The sequence below is a fragment of the Meleagris gallopavo genome, chromosome 14 (assembly GCF_905368555.1).
Source record: "Meleagris gallopavo chromosome 14, MGAL_WU_HG_1.1, whole genome shotgun sequence".
NCBI classification, from domain to species: domain Eukaryota; kingdom Metazoa; phylum Chordata; class Aves; order Galliformes; family Phasianidae; genus Meleagris; species Meleagris gallopavo.
Window position 1 is genome coordinate 959,598 of NC_139417.1, and position 21,489 is coordinate 981,086.

The following is a 21,489-nucleotide window of genomic DNA, read 5'->3' on the forward strand; positions in this document are numbered from 1 at the left end:
GCTTCTGGAGTGACACCAAGGGAGAGTCTAACAGCAATCTGTGAAAAGATCAAACAAACCAAAAAACTTCCCCAGGTTCTTTTTGAAGAAGGCAAAGCCCCCTTTCCCAGTTACTCCCTTAATTCTTTCCCCATCTCATTAACACACGGGCATAAAGGATGTAAATTCCTGCTGTACAGTCTAAGCAAAAGAAAAAAAATAAATATCTCAGAAACTTCGTTATACACTGCGAAGTCCTAAAGAACATTCAAAGCAAACTGCAAGTGTCAGGACTGCCAACCAAGGACATCCTACAGTGAGGTCCCTCAGTAGGGGACTGCAATAGCACAGACAAGCAGACACCACTCACAGCGCATTACCCACGTCTCTGACAAGCAACGGGCACACAGCTCACCCCAGCTACACAACACATCAGGAGTCACACAGCAGCAATCCTGCTTTACCTGTGATATCCCCTCAGAGTTCCACACACAGCCCCAGTTGCGTCCCCATCCCCACACCATCTCAGCTTTGAACAGCTAGGAAAGTAGAGAGACTGAGGTACTGCAGAGTGCATCTTTTTTGGTTTTTGTCTCTTCACAAAGTTCTCTAACAAATTACTTTGAGATTTAGCAGTTAAGCAATTCATAAGTGATGCTAAGCTCATTTTCCAAAGTAAGTCTCTGATCAGATAGTAGGCACACTCTTCATTTTCTGACTGCAATCTCATCCATCAGAACGTCAAACAAGGACTAAAGGCCAGAAGAAGTAACACCCAAAGCACAGAGACGCAAGCAGGCTGGCCCCTTGAAGCTGTCTTTAACTTTTACTTATAAGGCAATAGGAACTAAAACAAAATCAAATGCAGCACAAGAAGCACACTCCTCCATTTCGGTCAGCCCAGAACACCTTGCTAGCACAAGAACTCAATTACACAGCGTTATTTGGGCTTCTAAGATAAGGCCTAGATATGGCAGTCTTTCCTTTGAGGTGTTTGAATGCTCACACAACTGTGTCAAGACAGTGACTGAGAAGTGCTGAGCGTACAGCCTGGCTCGGAGAGCTCTAATTCAGAGCAGAGCTGAGCAGCCCCCACAGTTTGGGTAAAGCAAACAAACCCAACATCTCTTCACTGAGATTCACTGAACTTTTTCTGGTACTAGGATTAACTTACAGGAAAGCAGCAAGGAAATCAGCTTCCAGAAGAAATGACCCAAGCCATAATACAAGTAGGGAATTTCTCCACTAGAAATAATGCCTAAATCCTTCCCTTGACAAACACTATCTCAGGTCACTACAAGGAGTAGAAAGATCAGTGTTTTGATACCAACCAGATGAAGCCCAGCTCCTTGATGCCCTTGTAATTTCTCATCATTTATTTCACGTGCAGCGAAGGGACGAGGCTTTTTTTTAATGGATATTTTTCCATTTAAGAGTCTGAAATAATTTTACAAGTTAAATCTAACAGTCAAGCTGAACTTTACTCAACAGCAGCAGAATTTGTATCCACTTAAGTGGCTAATCTCTCTAAGTGTTTATAGCGATTGTGTTTACAGAAGCTTTATTTGACTGCATCAGTACAAGATGTGATGAAGTAGAATGCCATGTGAGCTCAGACGAGGCTGGGCTGTGATAAGCTGACTCCGTTTGGATTTGGCAAAGCCGCTGAAGCGTACCGATAATAAGGTTATCCAATTTAACTAGATATATTCTGGCTTAAGCTCCATAAATACCTACAGAAGGCCTCATTTTCTCCAGGGAGAAGATGGGGATTAATTGGTAACCACACAATCTATAACCACATATTGTAGAATATAAGACATGAGTTCATTCGCAGGAAAAAAAAATTAGTCATGAAAATCAAAGACTTCTTTTGATGCAGCATTAAGTATTTAACAAAACCTGCAGCGCTGGGAAGTGCTGGAAAAGCCCAACCACAGCTTGGGGAAATGATGCTCCACCATCCAAGAAAAATCCTCAACCTGACTTCAGTTCTCAGTACTGACATACACACTTCTCACAATTTAGAAATCTGCATTTCCCTAACCTCTGCCATATTCAGAAATGCAGTAATTTACACATTAGAATATGAGTTACTTCCATAAATACACATTTTACTTGCATTTCATTTATAACTGCATATTCACTAAATGCACAACGCACTACTGTGTCCCTCAGCTAAGCAGTACTTTGAATCTAGTACATCATTTTAATAATATCTACTTGAATAGATATGCTTGACCCTCAGAAGGTCTGGTCAGAAGAACAAACATACAAAGCCAGCACTGCTGGGGCTGTTACATTGCCAACAGCTCTTGAAACACTAAGAACACTTACTGTAACATGATGATGGAGAGTATTTTCTTCTGGCGTGAGCTCTGTGAAAAATAGCAATGATTTTGCACTCAAAATCCAAATGCAGATCTGAGAAAATGAACATACTGCTGCAAGAAGTTATGGCTTTCAGCTTGGAAATTAGGTTTACATACAGCAAAGCTCTAAAGACATAAAGATTGGGCTCACAGTTACTAAGCAGCAGTAAGAGAAGAAGGAAATAAGCAACAGAACAATACACACAGAGGAGATTTAAACTAAAAACAGATTCAGGTCACAAGAGCTCCTTTGATTTGCCCTTTTCTCCAGCTAGGAGCTGCAATAAAAAAGGAAAGAATGTGACATAAGCACAGACCAGACAGCCATAAAGGGTTGGCCTGCTCTGGCTTCACTCTGCATTCCTTCAATACATATCTATATAAAATTCCAAGCAAATAAACATTTCTCTTTGCCTCAGCTGCCACCCACTGGAAAAGGAAAGCAACATTAATTCCAATTTGCAATAGCCTAAAATAGGTCAGAAAACCAGCCTGACAGACACCGCTAGCATTGCCTGCACTAAAGTTCTGGAGATGCCTTGAAAATTTTAGCAGTGCTGCTAGGAATAGGAAAACTTGCAAATTAAACTACAGCAGAAAACAGCAGCAAGGAGGAGCAGCACTTCTCCCTGCCCCAGCAGGCAGGTGTTTCAGTTCTAGTACCAAGGTTTCAGAAAGAAGCTGGAGTTTGCAAGGCTGAAGTGAGAGGGCACTGGGGCTGGCAGCATCACCCTGACAAACGTGGTCCAACAAGGATGGGTGGCATCACGCAGCCCAGCAGCTCATCACTGTGCTGTGCTGTTCCTGCTGCAGCCAGCTCCGTCACTGCACTCACACTGCTGCTGCTGCCTTACAGCAGCAATCCACCAACTGCTGTGTGTAGATGGCAGTGGCACTGCTGCTTCCCAGTGGCAGCATCAGCCCTGATTTCCCCTTGATGGGTGGCTTCAGCGGGCTCATGGGGAGCCTGCTGGGAAGCACGTTGGTGGTGCAGGTCCAGTAGCTTCACCTTCTAAGTAGCAACACAATCTGAGAAATTTTTTTTTTGTTGGAAAAAAACCAGCATGAACTCCTGGCTGCCACAGAGCATTATCATCCACTTCAAGTGAAGCTTACTCTAATCTTTGGTGTATGTGTTTAGTCTGGCTGAAGTACTAAACTGGAATAGCAATAGCATAATATTTGCATGCAGAAGCATGCACGTCAGATGCAGTGCCAGCACTATAACTGCATGCTGCACTTTGAGGGTGACATCGAGAGTCACTCTCAGTGCGAAACAGACGTCCCTGCAGACGTGCATTCTGGTGAGCCTGCACAGAGGCTGTGATGGCACAGCTACAGAAGTCAACAACCATGGTTGAGAACAGCAGGCAAGCCACAATGCATGATGCAGAAACGTCCTGACTTCCTGGAGGAACAAACAAACAAATAAACAAACAAACAAATAAATAAATAAATAAAATCAACCTCTGATCAAATCTCTGAGACCAAATAAGTGGGAACAATCAGATTCCCAGGGATTCTTCCACACTTTTCTCAAGCGTATATCCAGTGAAGCAAGTTTTGCTAACAGATCAGCTGAGAGGTACACAATGATTCTAGATTCATCACTGTAAGGGCCTGAGGAAACTGCAAAAAACAAAACAGACTAAGGGCCTCATGCAAGTCGTATGGGGATTAACAGGAAGATCTGCTCATTCTTTGCTCCAAATCTCACATTTCTGCAAAAAGGCCTGGGGAAAAAAAAAAAAAAAAAAAAATCTACTGGGAGAGAATTATCTAATAACATTCCTTCTATCAAGACTGAGGAACACAAGTGAATGCAATATGAGAGAGTTCTTACAATTTCCTGACAGATAGACCTGTGACAGATAGCTGTGGATATTTGCCCATGAATGCTGATGGCCACTGCAGCATTCCCAAGTCATTAGTAAAATATCCGAGTTCACTGGAGGCCACGGCGTTGGCAAACACGTGCTCAAGAGAGCAGCTGTTGAGCAACTCACAGCTCAGCAAGGACACAGCATTAATGGACCAGCACCCTGGATGTAAGCAACAATCACTGCTGTCACTCAGTGAGCAGAAGAAGCAGCCTATTAAAAAAAGAAAAACCTATCAGTATTGAAAGCATCTATTATAAATCTACTCCTTACTTGCAGAGACACTTGTAGGACTGAGGGTTTCAGATCCTACTGCAAGACTATTTATTGATTTAATCCAGAGCAGGAACAGTTAATTACCAAAACCAGAAGTCCTAGCAGCACCTACTTGATGCAAGAGGACCATCCGTGCTCACTTACAGGGATGTACATTAAACACAGTTTTTCAAAGTAAGCAGCACTAAATCTTACCCTCACAAGAGCTTTCAGTAATACAATCTCACAAACAGTGCATTCCCTTGCAAGAGAAGTACTGAGTTCTGCAGTCCAACAGGCACTAACAACATCAGTGAAGGCACCAAATGCTGCCTCCTTTGGTCATTTTGTCATGCCACCAAACATGAAATCACACAGAGATATTACAAACTGCACCATACAGATCTTGAGATAAGATCTACAGGGCAGCCAGTGTCGTATCACAAATGCAACAACCGTCCAAAGTTACTGCACTGTGCCTGTTCATACTTGTTTTCCAGCACAATACAACACAACAAGCACTTAATAGCCCCTACTAGCTGCTGGCTGGACCATATTTTCTAAATTCTTACCGAATATTTTACACAGAAGACTATCTGAAGAGAATTTTCTTCTAAGGGAGAGTTACAGGATTCCTCCTTTGCTGGAAAAAGAAGCAAACTCAACCTCTGCTCAGAAGAGCACAGCTCACAGCAGCCACCAAACATGTTAGCAACAGCTTAGCTGCACTGCTTTTGGACTCACTGGGGAATTTCCCAGAAAAAGGCACTCTGCAGAAGCCAAGCGCAACACTGAGCCTGTCTGCTAAGACATTTTGGATCAGCTTTTCAAGCATCCACCTACATCTTCAAGAATCTACATCTACAAATTAAAGAAAACCTTCCAGACTTCATTACCTGAAGGGTAAACCCGAGAAGCAGCCAGGAATACTTCTTCCCATAAGCTGTGTCTAATAATTAGTATTAAAACATGAAGGAAATTAGTACAAAGTAGTACTGACCAAACACTTGGATTCCATGAATTCCTTAGAGAAACCATAGCAAAGCCTGAACTGCACTTCTGAAAAGAAATCAGAGAATCTGAGAAAGAATCAAATGCACAAATGAGGATTTCAGCAGATTTCTAGTAAATAGGCATTGATGACAGGGTGGGGAATAAATAAATGATTTGAATGTTCCAAAGGTAGCTTGACATTTGAGTACTAAAAGCCATGCCACTTTCTCTCTTTGTTACCTCATCGTTACAGAGCTGCCATCCAACAAAGCTGAGCTCTGGGCCGAGTAGCACTAGGACTTCATGGCTAGGGATGGGGAACAGAGCTGGGGCTGAGGCTTACATTTATTGCAAATGTTTCAGGATATGCGGTACTTACTGCCAGTAGCTGGGTTTTAACCACGCCTGTTAACACTCAACTCATAGATGAGACTGCAGAAGACTCAACACAGTGCAAATCAGAGCCATTCATGCAGAGATATATCAACCAAGCAAGACCAGATTTCACTCACACCATTAAGGAAAAGTATGAGTAATGGCAGGATAAGATGCATGTTACATACCCATTTTCTTCTCCCAAGTGGGTAGACCTTAGAGTTCTGGGGAATACAAAGAGGTGCTGCTTTTTATTGTATACAGGCAGATCTGAAGGATTGCTCATCAGGAAACGGCAAATGCACATCTCCCTCCTTTAGAAGTCACCCATTAGCTTTTCCTGATAGAAGATTACATTCAACAGCAAAAAAAAATGAGCAGAAAAAGCCAAGAGGATATCATAAGAAATACTCAGCAGTTTCGTACACTTTTTTTTTTGTTGGATAAATATATGTTCAAATAATTTATTTTATGGGCTTTGTTTTGCAGCTATTGATACATACCTGCCCCACATCTCCTTCTCGCAGTCAGAAACAGGCAAATCTATCATCATTCAGAAAACAGTAACAGCTGATTTAACAGTTTCAAAATGCAACTTACTGTACGGATGGCAGGGCACCTTTCTGTCACTGAAAAGTTGACATACTGCTCCGTTTGCATTCATTTTCATTAAAGAAAAAAGCAACTATGAAAAAAAGAAAATCAGGAAGATGCAGCGGTACACATAATATTTCCACTGTCCGTATCAGTGGTACTTCTAGCAGCAGAGTCTGGTCCAAAACAGAAGAGAAATAAGTGTTACACCACTCTTGCAAAGGCCAGATTTGTGATGCCCCTGGTACTCCTAAGCCAGATTAATTTTCCTGTGCTGCCCAAAGAGCTCTGAATGGGAACAGGCAGTTTTCTTCCCTTCCCTGCTCATTCCTTTGATTGTTCCCCTGATGTACAGCTTGACAGAATCAAATTCTGCACCGATATCACAGAGGTAAAGAAAGAGTCAAAGAAGGCTGAGAAATTTTGTTGTGGAGCAGAGAAAGCAGCTATAACAACAGCTGGAACACAAACAGATCTTTTATTAGACACCTTTTGGCCAGAACTTGACAACCAGGATGGAGACAAAAACAACTCTAGAGTAAAAAAATCCCATGGCCTTTCTCATCAGTGGATGATTAAATGAGGAATTAGGTTCCTAGTGAAGCCAGTCAGCTCTCAGACTCCGCTGGTAAATCCCGTCATCTCTGTCATTCAGCTCTGACTCACATGCAATAGCCATTTCGGCCTCTAGCCTATTCCTTCTTCCCTCCGTTCGTTTTATGGTAGGTTACATACGTACTTTATATGTTTAATGAAGAGGATGGCAGACTACAGATGCATGATGCATTTTGACTGCAGCACCGAGAGACACACCTGAGTTAGCCTTAGGGAACTTAAATACCTGGGTCAGTGAGTTCTTGAGAATTGCTCAGAACGATCTGAGCATCTTCCTGATCACACAGATTCAGGGACACAGAATTGCCTTACCACATACTCAGCACCTGCACATACATTACAGCCACGTAACAGGTTCTTATACCTCTGTGTCAGTCACTGATTGGCAGCAATTCCTTTGTACCTATGTCTGAATTATGAGATATAGAGTAAAAATTTCCAAGTATTGCTGACTTGTAATTTGTTTATCGCACCTCTCAACTCTCTGAAGTTTAGCATTACATACAAACAACAAATGATGCCCACTGAAATACTTGTGCACGTACCTCACTTCCTAAATGACTGTTTTCAAAAGCTATGCGTTTTGTTCTGATAAGCATACTCCTTTATAAGTCTGCTATATTCAATTTGACAAAGAAATGGCTGAAAAAACAGCAGAACATTTTATATTTACTGAAAGTACATGGATCAAAATTGAAGTTGCCAGCATTTAAGCGTTCCTTAACCTAAAGCAGATAGCTGCATTTTTAAAACAGATCTTTTTTATGAAACCCACAAACACACCCTAATCCATGTGTTGCAGCCTCTTACGTTTCATTCTTTCCTCCAAATTCCCATAGCAGCGCCACGGCATAACTAAAAACCAGCAGTCCAGCGATTAAATATAAACTCTAGTTTCTGCAAAGCAGTCCTTCTCGGGAACAAAAAGAAATAGGAAATGCTGCATATAGGTTCTTCTGATTATTGCTCAAAATCTCTTGTTCAGAAGGCTGTATCGGTTGTGCTGGGTTATACTCCCTGTGTGATCGATACAACACTGCACAGCATTATCGGACAGAAGGGTAGGAGAGCAGGACAGGCTGCTTCCTGGCTTATTGCAGTGTTAACAGACGGAGTGTGCAACACGAGGCCAAGATCCAAATGAGATCTGCCAGAAGCCAGACGCACAAGAGCACCCAAAATTCTGACACACGCTATTCAGAGAGATATTTAGGAGTTGCGATCCTGACTTTAAGCTCACCCATAAGGCCAGGAAAGGTGCGAGCACCGCTCACCCACACCTGCATCTGCGTGAGTTCGGCTCTGCTCCCGCAGCTGCCCAGCTCCGAGGGCACACGGCGCCTCTGTCCCACCGCCGCAGGGTGCAGCAGCACACAGCCGGGTCAGCAGAGCCACGCACCCCTCACTGCGGTGTCTCACACCCTAACGAGCGCGGGGAATTCCCCAGCGACGAGCCGAAGATGGGTTTCTGAGAGGTGCACGCCCGGCAGGGAGCGGGCAGCGCTGCTCCTATTGTCTGCCCGCAGCCAGCCGAAAACCGAGCGTGGGGAGGACGGGGCATTACTGCCTCACACCCACTGCGCTCACAGACAGAAACTGAGCATCGGCACGCACGGGTGGGAAGCGAAGGAAAAAAAAAGAAAGAAAGAAAGAAAGAAAAGAGTAAGAAGTTGGCGTTACCGTCTCGGCGATCCGGGAACGAGCCAACCCCGCGTCCCACCGAGTGCAGAGGGCACAAGGAGCTCGTTACCCTCATCTCCTCGCACGGGACGCAGCCCCGGGCCAGCCGCAGGACCTGCTCGCCCCGCCCGGCCCCGCGCTTGGCGGAGGACCCGGCCCCATCCCGGCACCGCTGGGGCTCGGCTCCCCGAACCGGACAAAGCTCCCGGGCCCGAGCTCGGCCCGCAGCCCCAACACGGAGGCGCCCCGCGGAGGAGTTCCGCCGCCAGGCCCGGCCGCAGCCCCTCTCCCCGCCGGGAGCCCCACGGAAGCCGGATCCCGTCTCGCTTCCTCATTCACCCCGCGCCGGGCGGGGCGGGGAGCGCGGAGCAGGACGGTGCCGCCGCGCTGGGATCCAGGTGCCGGCACTCACCGCTCCGCGGAGCCGCCAGCGAGTTCCGGGCGCGATCCCGGCGGAGATCGAGACAGAAACTGAGCCGCGGAGCAGCGCCCGCCACCGTGACCCGGCCCGGCGCTCCCCGCCCCGCGCTCCGCCCAAGGGGTGCAGCTGTGGCCTCGCGCTCACCTGCTGCCGCCGAGCCTCGCTCCGCCCCGGAGGTGCTGAGAGCCGGCTGACCGCGCCCTGCTCCGCAGCCCTGCCTTCCCGCTCTGCTCGCTTCAGCCTCCGCCCCTTGGGCAGCGCGGTGCCTCAGCTGCGCCCGGAGCGGTGCTGCCGATGCCGTGCCGCGCCTGAGGCGAGGGAAGGGCTTTGCTTGACCCGGGCGTGAGGCGCGTGCGGGGCTGAGGAGCCGCAGCCCAGCTGCTGCGCGCCCCTGCCCTGCGGGGAGTGGCTTTCAAGTTTCCTCACCGCTTTGCCGCACTTCCTCTTCCAGGCTCTCATTTGAAATAGTGTTTTGGTGGCTTAAGAGCCGTGGGTATCGTTAGAGCGGCGGGGACGAAGCCGGGCGGGTTCCCCGCGGTAGCAGGTGAGGCGTGAAGGGTTGGGCTGCGCACAGGAAGATGTGGAGCACAAGGAGGAGAGAGCACGGAATGACAGCATGCCCCGAGTTGGAAGGGAATCGTGCGGATCGTGGATTCCAACTCCTGGCTCCGCACGAGACCCTCCAGAAACGAGGCCATATATCTGAGTGTTGTAGAGAATTATTAACTCAGCTCAGTGCCACGAGCACAAGGGAGCCTGTTCCACACCCACCGCCCTCTGCTGCAGAGCCTTTTCCTGATAGCCAGCCTGAACGTCTTCTGCCCAAAGCACACTTTTGTCATTGTTTTCTAACTCATCCTGGTAATCCTATTACTAAATCAAGTGTAATTACCCTTACATATTCATCTGAAGTGATGTCATCCTGCTCCAAAAGAAGGCAGCGCTGAAACTCCTGACTTCTTCCTGGCATGACAGTAATGGCAGGTGTTTTTTCAGGTGGATGCCTGGGTGCTGCTGAGGGCCGTGACCGACCGTCACGAGGCTGCAGACATCTCTGGAAAGCCGGGTCCCGCCTGCGTGGTGTCTAGCTTCTTCCCTGAAGGTTTCACTTCATACTCACAAGGTGATGTGGGAGTTCCTCAGTTTTCTGACACCAAATCTGAATGGCTATAATGAGTATATAAATCAGCCTTCTTGATGTATTTATTTATTTTAATATGTGGAGAGTTTAAAGTAACTTACTTTGAGAGGAAAATTCTACAAGCTGAGAGTTGTAGTAGATGATAATCTGTTTGGGTGAAAGCAAGACAGTAGAAGAGTCTTTGGTCTCTTCCTTTTTACTTTTGCTTCAGATGAACTATGCATCACTTTGTACATTTCTTAGGCCTATTCTAGTTGCTGGGTTTTTATTCAAATTTTGTTTTTAGCCTGAGAATATGAATAATGTTTGAATGCTTTGGAACAGAACTAACAGAATTAACCGTAATGCAACAAAACATGCATGAGGACACCGATTTTAAAATTATGCACATTGCTTCTGAAATTTGAGGAACTTGATATGCGTGAGCAACTCATGAATGTTGAGTTTACAAGAGCAAAACTAAAACTACTTTGAATGAGAGGGAAAAAACAGAAACTAATTCTGGCAGAGTGATTCTCCTTCGCCAAGCTTCACTGGATTTCATTTGATGTGACATTCTTAACATTGCAGCAAGCCATTTGTTAATGACTGTTAATCAGGTAGAGAATCATTTAGCTGAAGTCCTTCTGAAACAGATAGTCCTTCCTGTCCTGGACTGTGAAAACTGCGTACGGCTAAAGAGGTTTGCCTCTTCTGCCTTTGCCTAGTCTGTCAGTGGGTTCAACTTTACATCTTTATTCAGTCTTAATTAAAAGTTGGGCTGTAGGAAATGGAGAATATTCTCATCTACTAGAGAAATATGGCTTTAGAAACTTGGGATGTTTCATGTTACTAAGAGACTCTCTTGCTGACTGATTATTTCCTGTAATTTTGCTTTTAAAACTCAACAGTGCAAAATATGTGGTAACACTCCTGGTGTTGCTGCTACAGCGGGGTTCCTTCAGCAGAACAGAGTCCCAACGCAGCTGAGGAGGCTTTATCACCGTATTCTACATTCAGTGGAATTGAGAAGGCCGTGAAAACCAGTTACTGTTGGCCAGCATTTTGCAGTGTTCTATGTCAGCTTCTAGGTGAATATTAAGGTGTGCTCTATTTCACTGAGATTTCTGGGGAACTCCTGGGGAGGGGTGGGAAAAAAGGTACGTCATGGAAACAAAGATGTGGAGAAGGACAGGAATATTAAAAACTTTCCATTGTTCTGAAATGTGCCTGGAGATATTTTAAATCATCCTGAGTCTTTTTTTTCTTCTTCATGTTTCATCTCTTGAATAGTTGAATACACAGCACCATACCTCCTGAGCCTGTAGTGGGGAACTACTTCAGCACAGAGCAACGTGTGGACAAGGTGTGCTACCAAACCAGAGCCTCCTGCTGCTGGCTTCTTTTGAATTCTTCCATTCAGGAAATCTGCTCTGCCTGAAGCTGCTTCATTTTTGGCATGTGGCATGATGAAGTTGGGTTAATTTTGAGAATGAGCAATTTCACGAGCATATATTAAAAAGGAAAGTGAGAAATTAAAATTTCTTCAGCAAAGCCTAAGTCATATCAATAGCAGAGGGTAAGAACCAGTTCTCTTGAGGTTTCAGAGGCAGATTAGTACAAAACAATTTTCAAAAAGTATGTGATCACCTTTTTTAAGCTGAACCACTATATCTACGGTACCTGGAATATAATTCTGATGGTGGATAGCTGATTGATTCAAAGGTGGTTCTTTATGCCAAAGTATCACTTCAGCTTCACTGAAGAACAGAAAACAATCAGCAGTCATTGCCAACTTCTTTTTCATAGAGCCATGCTTATAAAAGGACTTCACTTGTCTCTCCTTCCTGAGCCTGCACTTGTTTCCTCTTTTCTGCTAGTGGTAGGGGTGTGAAAAAAGGAGACTGGTAATCTAGAACTGATGGGAGTTTCCACCTGTTACCCTCTGCACCAGTCTGTGGTCTTCTGCCTGCATTCTCTTTGAAATGTTTTCATCGTTATGCATTGTCATTTACTCATCTTTTTTTTCTTTCTTAAGGTTGTGGTCAAAGACTTGTTTTCTGTACAGAAAAAATAATCTGCAGATTATTTTAGCTTTTGTACTGACAAAGGAAGGATTTCACCTGTTAGTCAGCACGCCATTTACTGTGACGTGCAGCTGAGTTGGGCTTTCCTACCTCGTAATGGTTTGCTGCTGTGCCCCTGCAGAGCTGCAGCTGGGTGGAGTGAGACACTGTGGTTAGGTTGCTACATATAGGAGCTGCTAGAATCTCTTTGTTTAAATTTATTATGTTTTTAGAACTTGTAGTTGCATAATATTCTTATGTGCTTACTATACTTTAAAATAATGGATTTATTTTGTTTTTCCTGGAGGATGAAATGTATAAGCTAGGCAACTTATGTCCCAGGTTCTGTGGCATCCTGATATAAGAGGAAAGCAAGCAGATTTCTACATGTTTATGTATGCAACTTACTGCAGAGTGGTTTTGGTTATCAGATGTTAGTCTTAAAAATGTGAGATTAGAAGTGAGATACATGTTATGTCCCAACTGCTCTGCAGTTTTACTTATCTGAGCAAACTTTTTTATATGACACACTGACAAACGAGGCAAGATAATGCCTTCCTGACAGTTTGAGATTCCTGCCTAGAGAGCATTGCTTATGTTTGTTTTTTAAGGCCTGTGTGCTTGAGGCAGGTATTAACTATATGACAATCTTGGGCACTTTTTCCCTCTTAAATAAAATCAACTTCACATGCTTCTATAGAAGATTTGCAAATGTGATCTGCATTTCCCAAAAAATAGGAAATTTGGGCTACAAATAAAAGGAACCATAGAATCTCTTAAGATTTTATCAGTATTCCTTCTGCCTGCTTTTGCTGAGGATAGCAGGCTGATAACTGCATTTTGAACATGTGAGGCTGTCAGAGTAACTTAGTTAAATCTGTTCTTTCAGAAGAATTTATGTTAAGAATGACTTTGCCCACATCTCCTTAGCATTCAGGTTCAACGCTCTGGCTGTCAGTGTTGACTCTGAACAACCCAGAGGGTTTTGCTTTCTCTTGTGATAGGTTTACTTTGCAAAGTGAGTCTGATGGTAGAACAAGGAAGTGTATGTATTGATGTAGTTTTCTAGCTGACCACAGTCTTATTCCTCCTATTCCAGATTTCTGTGAAAACTGGAGAAAGAGTTGCAATGAGGAGTAATGAAACCAAGAGAAAACCATGCTTGCTTTTTAAGCTTTTTTTGAACAATTCAGATTGATTTTTGTTGCTTGCGTGAGCTTCAGGAAATTAAAATCCTGTTTGTGCACATAAGACATCATTGATAGAGATTTCATTCCTCTGTACTAGCTTGGGCAGAAGGGAGTGATGGTTGGGTTTTGTACAGTTTTTTTTCCCCCCATCCCCCAGGTACCTTTTTGGCTTGCAGCTAAAGTTAAAGCTAACTCATTAATCAATGAGAGTGAGCTGGAGACCATCAAGGCAATGCACTCAGGTTATCACATGATTTCATACGGTATTACCTTTGCTTTTGCTGCACACTCGAAAGAAACGAAGTCTCAGGAACTGCTGAGTAGCATAGGAGTACAACTCTGCTGGATCTGGCTTTTACTGCACAGATGATGTTTCAAGAGTGTCAGGTATCCAGAGTTTCAACACTCAGGAAATTCTGGCAAATAATAGTATCTGGTAAGATACCACAATAGCGCACGTACATTCATTTTGATTTTAATGCTTCGTCATTTACAGCTACTTTCTTGAGTTTGAGTTAATTGAGAGTCTTGAGAAGAAATTAAGAATTGTTATTAACCAAGGAGAGAAGTTCAGCTGATCGTACTGTTGGACCGTCAGTGACAGTGGCAGCAAGATAAGGCTACCGGGGAGAGCATGGAAACGTCCCCTCTCTGTTTGCATCATGTTTTCCCCCCATCTCAACAGCTTGGGAGTAGGAAGGGAAAGAAATCCTCTCCCTGTTCCTTTTTCAGCAAATGAGTAGAGCAGCTGAGGCACAGGGAAAAGAACTGAAGCTCACCACTTCCAGGATGTTTTATTTTCAGATGACTGCAGATATAGGTCATTAATTAGAATTTCTTCTGTTGGTAAAATATGTGAACCACAACAGTGTTAGTATTTTTTGTTCTATTTAAAGTGCTTTAAGCATACTGTCAGACTGTGCAAACAATATTATGAATCAGTCCCACAGCATGATTGGAACAAGGCTTTGTTTGCAGAAAGACAAAATGTGCCCTACTGCAACCAGATGTGAGGATATGGGAGTACCTGATTCTTAGTTTTGTGGTCTGCAGGTGTCATTTTAAAGTGTAGTTTGACTGCTGTGAATGGACTGCTTACTCTGGCAGCCAGTGCCTCTAACATTTACTTCTCGTGTATTGGTTCTTTTCTGCTTGGGTATTTTTCCCTGTTACATGCATACTTAATAACGTTGTTCGTAGATTTTCACATTCTTCTAGGCTGTACCTCTTCATCCTTGTGTTTGCCTTTACTCTGGCAAGTACTCATTAGACCATAATTGTGTTATGATAATTGCTTAGTTGGATTTATTTTTATTGGAACAGCAACTGCTGTTATCAAAAGCTGAGCACAGTATCGTTGAAACAAGGTAGCATGTGAGATAATTCCCAGTAAACCTTTAAAATGAAAGCAAATACCAGTAATTAAACTATAGCTTGTGTGTGTTTACACGGGAGGAGGGTGGAATGAAGATTGGAGTCACCCTCCCCAGGCACGTCACAGCTACGTTGAAGCACAGAGGGAAAGTTCCATGTGGATAGCTTTATAATGCCATGGCATAGCAGTTGAGTCATGAGACTTCACAGAGAGATGTCAAAATGCTTCTCCTTCCCAGCTGCATCATGGTGAGAGAGAGTGTTTGGTGGGAATAGTAGTTCTACGCTGATCTTGCCAAATAATAAGCAAACCAAACTCCTGCTTGTGCTCATAGCACAGTGAAGGGCAGTGTTTGACTTAAAGACTGACAGAATAGCAATGACACAGAATATTTAATTTTTGTTAAGTGGCTAAAAATTGATTAATTCCCCAAAGACATAACTGCATAAAAATAAATTAAGGTTGACAGATTATCTGCAGCAGAGTTACTTTACAGAGGCATCTAGAGATAGATTCTGTTGTTACAAATGCTGGGGCCTGTCCTACAGATGTTTCCTGAATGCATTCTGGTGCTTATCTGGTGTCTGAGCCATTGATGGAACTTGGTATTTATGTCTAATCAAAAACTTAATTTTAAAGTGTAGTTTGACTGCTGTGAATGGATTGGAGGGATTGCAGTTGTGCAATTCCAAAGGATGTAGTTGCTGCTTTTTGATGCCAGTGTGCCTGCTGAATTGTAACATGTGGCCTTGCTCTTCCATACTTGGAAAGCATTGATGGGATCACACCCATGCTTCTGGTTTTTGATGACCTGACCCTTACACATGTGTAAAAGTAGTAGTTTAAAAACGTTCCGCACTTGTTTGCTCTGGGATCAATTTGGTTTTTGCAAGCTAATTATTTTTGTGCTTCATTATTTTATGACCCTTGACATCTATGCACGGGTCTAGCATTTTTTATTAGACTGGGTGTCCTAGACCACCACGGCTTTTCTTTTCCCATCTATTATGAAATAATGATTCATCATTATTCTTCTCATGCTGTCAATACAGAGAAGTTCACTGACCAAGTATTTTTCTTTTTAGGCTTCTTGTAGCAGTTGGATAGATCAGTATGATGGGAAAGGTGTTACAACAAAGGTGTGATGATAGAAGGACTGGCACAATAGAAATGTGGTATAAAGAAAGTGAAAAAGATTACTCACCTGTATCAGAAAATTCCAGGTTCACAAGGGGAAAGCCTCACTAAGGAGAGATCTCCAACCAGAGCTCCTTCCCCAGTGGTAGTCAGCCCTTCAACGAGGTCTAAGAGAGGTGCAGGCAGGCTTCACCCCTTCCTGTCTCACAGCTGAATTGCCTTCACCTGTGCTCCCAGGGCTGACCCACTCCCTTCCCCAGATGCTCAATCAGTGGCTCAGGCTGGGACTTAAAAATTCCCATACAGGTTTCTTTTTTATTATTGTTTTATTGTGTTTAATTTTAATTTTTATTCCTTTATTGTCTGCAGAAATTTCAGAAATGTGTTTGAAGGCAAGATTTTTTTTTTTAATATTTCTTTACTCTTGATTGTGGGAAAGGATATATTTTACTTGCAGATTTAAAACTGTATGGAAGCTTTTATTAGCTGGTTCTACGGAGTGTGCCAGTGATAGAAGTCATTTGGACGAGGAAATGGTAATAGTTCTCATGTTTATCCAAACTTTGTTTTCAGATAGCTGTGAAAAAAAGAAGCTGATTTCTTGTCTAGTTAAATATGTCTTTTCTTGGTTGCAAGTTTCAGGAAGGGAAAAAGCTGTTCTGGAGTGGTTCTGAACCTCTACCAGGCTTCAGAAACATTGTTTATTCCTACATTAATGATTTTGTATCTCCTCCATCAACAGTAGAACAAATTCAGTTGTTCTTTTTTTGTTAGTTTTTTTTTTTTTTTTTTTTTGTACATTGTTCATAAAGCAGAATTATTTAAAAACTTGTCTTGTTCACTCCCCATGTTGTGGCCAACTTATTGTAGGACTGGGAGCAAATCCCTTAACAAAGTGGCTTGTAGGTAGTTGAGGTGAGGTTCCCACTTGAGCTGACATTCTGAGGATAATCTGATAAATGTGGCATTTGGGAGCCCTGAGCATGACGTGCTCTCTTGGGTGTGTTTTCACTGACAAAAAAATTATAGCCTCAGTATAAGCAGGAAGACACGGAAGATGTTTTCTTGAATTGTCACTGTTAGCTGAAGTCTGGCTAAAATCTATATTCTTTTTGTAAGCTTTCATTTCATTTGTTATGTTATCTTGATAAGTAAGAGGCCTGGGTATTTTTGCATCTTGTTTTTGTAATGTGAATTTGTTTTGTATTTTTTTTTTTAGTATCAATAAATTACAGGTTTTCAGTCTGTTTTCTAGAAGACCAGGAGGGAACTGCTTGTCTTAATCATCATGTAATCATATGAAAAAACAAAGTTTCATCTGGTCGTGAAGCTTAAAGCGTGCAAGTGCACATGACAGAGCAATTGCTTTGTACTGGAACTGTAACAGCACTCCCAGTTCTCGCTTCACTTATGCTTGTAAGAAGTACAGAATTGTCAGTGCTGTTCCAGGTACCCTGAGGAATTATGTTGACAGTTGTGTTGATGTTCCCTAGGAGCTCTGAAAAAAAAATCGTTCAGCTCTTTTTTTTCGTTTTTTTCGTTTTTTTCTTTCTTTTTTCTTTTTTTTCTTTTTTTTCTTTTTTTCTTTTTTTCTTTTTTTCTTTTTTCTTTTTTCTTTTTTCTTTTTTCTTTTTTCTTTCTTTTCTTTCTTTTCTTTCTTTTCTTTCTTTTCTTTCTTTTCTTTCTTTTCTTTCTTTTCTTTCTTTTCTTTCTTTTCTTTCTTTTCTTTCTTTTCTTTCTTTTCTTTCTTTTCTTTCTTTTCTTTCTTTTCTTTCTTTTCTTTTTAATATAATAATGTCACGTACATGTCTTGGTGTTAAAATGTCTTTCGTGTTGGAAGGTGGGAAGTAGGGATATATTCAGTTTCAGATTTCTTTTTATGAGTAATTTCATACGCTTCTTTAGAAAGCAGGGCTTCCTTACTAGCAATTTAGAGCACTTGACCAAGATTCCTTTTCTGACTCGTCTGTAGAGAATTGTGTTTCTTTGCACTGGGTAGAGGGGCTTGAAGGTAAATGTGAGAATACCTAATGAATCCCATAGGAAGAAAAACCAACCAGTGCCACCCTCCAGCACTCCTGAATTGTTTGTTACCAAACATCTGTAACATCAGTTTCATTTGGCTTACGTGGGAGCAGCCAGAAAGTCTGAGCAGAGACATTCCTGTGTATGCCAGTACTTCGTATGCAGAACTTCCACAAGTGAAGGTGAGATGATGTATTTTGTGTAGGTGCTGATTTCTGATGTGGATACTTGATGTGGATAGTTGTGTAGGACTTAACTAATGGGTGCTTTTGTGAAGTGAAAGGAAGAACTGCAGGAACAGCACGGTGCTGCACCAGAGGAGGTTCAGCCTGGATATTGGGAAAACTTTCTCTCCAAGTGTGGACGAACACTAGAACAGCTTCCTAGAGAAAGGGTTGATGCCGCTTGGCCTGTCAGTGATCAGAAGGCGTTTGGGCATTGTCCTCAACATGAATTGACTTGTGCTTAGCCCTGAAGCTGTCACACAGTTAGATTTGATAATCTTTGTAGGCCTCTTCCAACTGATTTGTTATAAACATGTCAATTTTCTTTCTCTTTTTTCGAGTTACATAAGCTCAGTGAAGGGTTTCTGTACTTGAGAGAGATGCAGGGTAAGTAGAGAATGGAATAAGAGGACAGCAGCACAGTGTCTGCCTTTTTGCAGCTGGAGCTGCTGCAATAATTCCAGCCTGCATGAAACAGCCTAATGTGCAATGATTTAATTAAATGAGATTGCAGTCACATTTGGAGTTCAAGAGGTTCAGTTTGCTTTTGTCTGTGTCTTTGTGACCATGTGCAATTAAGCTTGAAATACTTCAGTATGACGTATGTAAGTGTACAATAAAGGACAGCCGTGCGTGTCACCTACTGCAGTTGCTTTTTTGAAGGTAAACTTGTTTGTGTGTCCCTAGGTATAAGTCCTCAAGCTGATCAGACATACTGTCAATAGTAAACGTTTTTGGGATCGAGCTTGCTTTTCTCATGAATTGAGTTCTGATTCTGCTGATGCGGAGATGGGAGGAACAAAAGATTTCAAAGTGCTGTTGCTATTCTGAACCATTCAAGCCTTGATTTTAGAAGTACTACTTGAAGAACTGCTTACAGGCCACCTTGTTTGATATGTTTGTGATACTGCAGTAAATTACAGAATTACAGTAGCCTAGCGGAAGACTTGAATGTCATTCTAACTTGAACTCAAACTTGTTTTGTTTCCTGGCAGTATGGAGCCTGGAAAATGGGCACCTGAGCACTGAGGCCTGCTACCATGTGCTTTCAGCTACGTGCAAGTCTGAGCCTGAATCTGGGATCTGTTTGCACGTGAATCCAAATGCTCCAGCATGGATCTGTCCATTCCTTAACTGATTATTTTCTTCTTTGAGATTGACCTGGACAGGCTGGAGAGCTGGGCAGAGAGGAGCCAGATGAGGTTTAACAAAAGCAAGTATAGAGTCTTGCGTCCAGGGAGGGATAACTGCACCACCAGTAAGGCTGGGGGATGACCTGTTGGAGAGCAGCTCTGCAGAGAAGGACCTGGCTGTCCTGGTCTGGGGAGCCTGCTTTGCAGCGGCTTGGACACGATGATCTCTAGAGGTCCCTTCCAACCCCTACAATTCTGTGACTGTGATTCCCTGCTGGCTTTGTTTTCCGTAGCATACCTTTCTGTTGGATATTCTTTCTGTTGTTATTACTTGTATGTTTCTCTGTTCTTCTATACTTTCTTCCCTGTCTGTTCTTTTTACTCTGTTCCTCTTCTTCCTTCCTTCCTTCTTCTATAGGTACTTCTTAGCATACAGTGTGCCTATAGTTCTCGTCCAGCTTCTTGTGAACAAACAGTGACAAGACAGAACTTTGCAGGTGGCTTACACAGATGTTTCAGGTGGAGATAAAATATCTAGCTCTTCAATTGACTCCAGCGTTGCTAGATGATGATTGATGAGCGTTGCTAGAATGGAGACAGGCAGCTTGCGTGCCTCTTTTCAGATTGCATTGCTTTATATCTCTGCCTGACATCTCTCAGGAGAAATTAAATCTGCTGAGAATAGCTAATTCTGTTCTTAATTGCTTTTTTAATCTGTGAATCACCGTTAGTCAAGATCTGTGCCAAAACAGGAATGCTGTTTTGAACTGGTTGGAGTAGTCCATTGTGCGTGCTCTCTAATGAGGTCTGGGAGAATTTATTTTTAATCTGCAAGTGCAAATTGTTTTTATTTAGGTATGGAGGCAAAGAAGATGAAAAGTCAAGATGTGCAGAGACAAAATTGTGTGAGTGCTGCAGGCTGTATTGCTTGGATGCAAATATATTTTTAATGCAAGCTATTCTTCAGATGATGGGATACTTAAATGAAATATAGATTAAAAAATAAAATCACATCTTTATGATAAGATGTTATGACTGATGCAAGTAAACAAATTGTAATTAACTTACAAATGACTAATAAAATAGAAGCACATGAGTACAGTCATTACAAACTACGAAGGCAAGAGCATCTGATTCTTCTGAAGTGAATTCCTTGCAGATGCTTACCAGGTCTTAGAGAAGGTACAATGTCAGAGTTGAAAAAGTTACTTTTTAAAAAAACAAAAAAAAAAACAAAAAAAAAACAAAAAAAACCCAATGAGTTAAATAGTTTGAGTGAACAACTGTGTAGGCACAGCAGAAACTTGATGGTATTGTAGGTGGTAAAATTCATTTATGATAAGTTATTGTGGAATTTCCTGTGGAGTGTATATATTTCACTTACTTGAATGTACAGTAATTGAGAAGATTAATAATATGTAGCAAATGCCAAGACATACAAATTGGCACTCATTGTAAAACGTGGCTTATCAGCTCTACTCCTGTAACTATTACAGAATAGTTAATTATCACAGAACCACAGCATGGTTGGGTTGGAATGGACCCCCAGCCCCCTCCCGCCATGGACTGGCTGCCCCCCAGCTCAGGCTGCGGAGGGTCCCTGCATGGCCTGGGGCACCTCCAGGGATGGCACCCACAGCTCTGGGCAGCACTGCCAGCACCTCACTGCCTTTTGAGTGAAGAATTTCCCCCTAACATCTCATCTCAGTCTCTCCTCTTTTAGTTGAAGAGTGGTTCCCCTTGTCCTGTTGCTCTCTGCCTGCAGAAGTCATTGCTCTCCAGAGTGACTAGTAGATCTCAGCAGTTCTGGTGCATGCTGAGTTTGTATACGCTGAACGTCCATCATTCACTTCTTGCCTGTTAGCTGTTCTTTTAAACATTTTTATTTGTCCACAGTACTGAGCCTGTGTGCTTTTTGATTTCATGCACAGGTTCTGGACATAAGGGTAGACGCTACCTGTCCTTTTGGGTATTGTTACATCATATTTGTTGCACTTGGACGACTGTGGTAAAATGTTTTAAGTGATATTTTCCAAATTCCTGGATTTGGTCTGT

The 21,489-nt window shown here is 42.8% G+C and overlaps 2 protein-coding genes across 12 annotated transcripts in view; one reads left to right on the top strand and one right to left on the bottom strand.

The window, feature by feature from the left end:
- The window catches only part of PRKCD (protein kinase C delta), a 60,618-nt gene extending 51,170 nt beyond the window's left edge, over window positions 1-9,448 (bottom strand). For 2 of the 4 annotated variants that reach the window (XM_085235631.1, XM_085235626.1), the window contains exon 1: window positions 9,156-9,291. The gene's annotated coding sequence lies outside the window, so the exon portion shown is untranslated. The other 2 variants (XM_085235627.1, XM_085235628.1) reach the window with 2 other exon arrangements.
- Window positions 8,105-21,489, top strand: part of LOC104913100 (uncharacterized) — a 117,088-nt gene continuing 103,703 nt past the window's right edge. For 2 of the 8 annotated variants that reach the window (XM_085235644.1, XM_085235645.1), the window contains exons 1-4: window positions 8,113-9,340; window positions 10,161-10,287; window positions 11,196-11,387; window positions 11,578-11,650. In XM_085235644.1, the coding sequence (XP_085091770.1) occupies window positions 8,204-9,340; window positions 10,161-10,287; window positions 11,196-11,212 (1,281 nt within the window). In that variant the 5' untranslated portion in view covers window positions 8,113-8,203 and the 3' untranslated portion in view covers window positions 11,213-11,387; window positions 11,578-11,650. Of the gene's footprint in view, window positions 9,341-10,160; window positions 10,288-11,195; window positions 11,510-11,577; window positions 11,651-13,449; window positions 20,534-21,489 lie in introns of those variants that run through there. The other 6 variants (XM_085235642.1, XM_085235643.1, XM_085235646.1 and 3 more) reach the window with 5 other exon arrangements.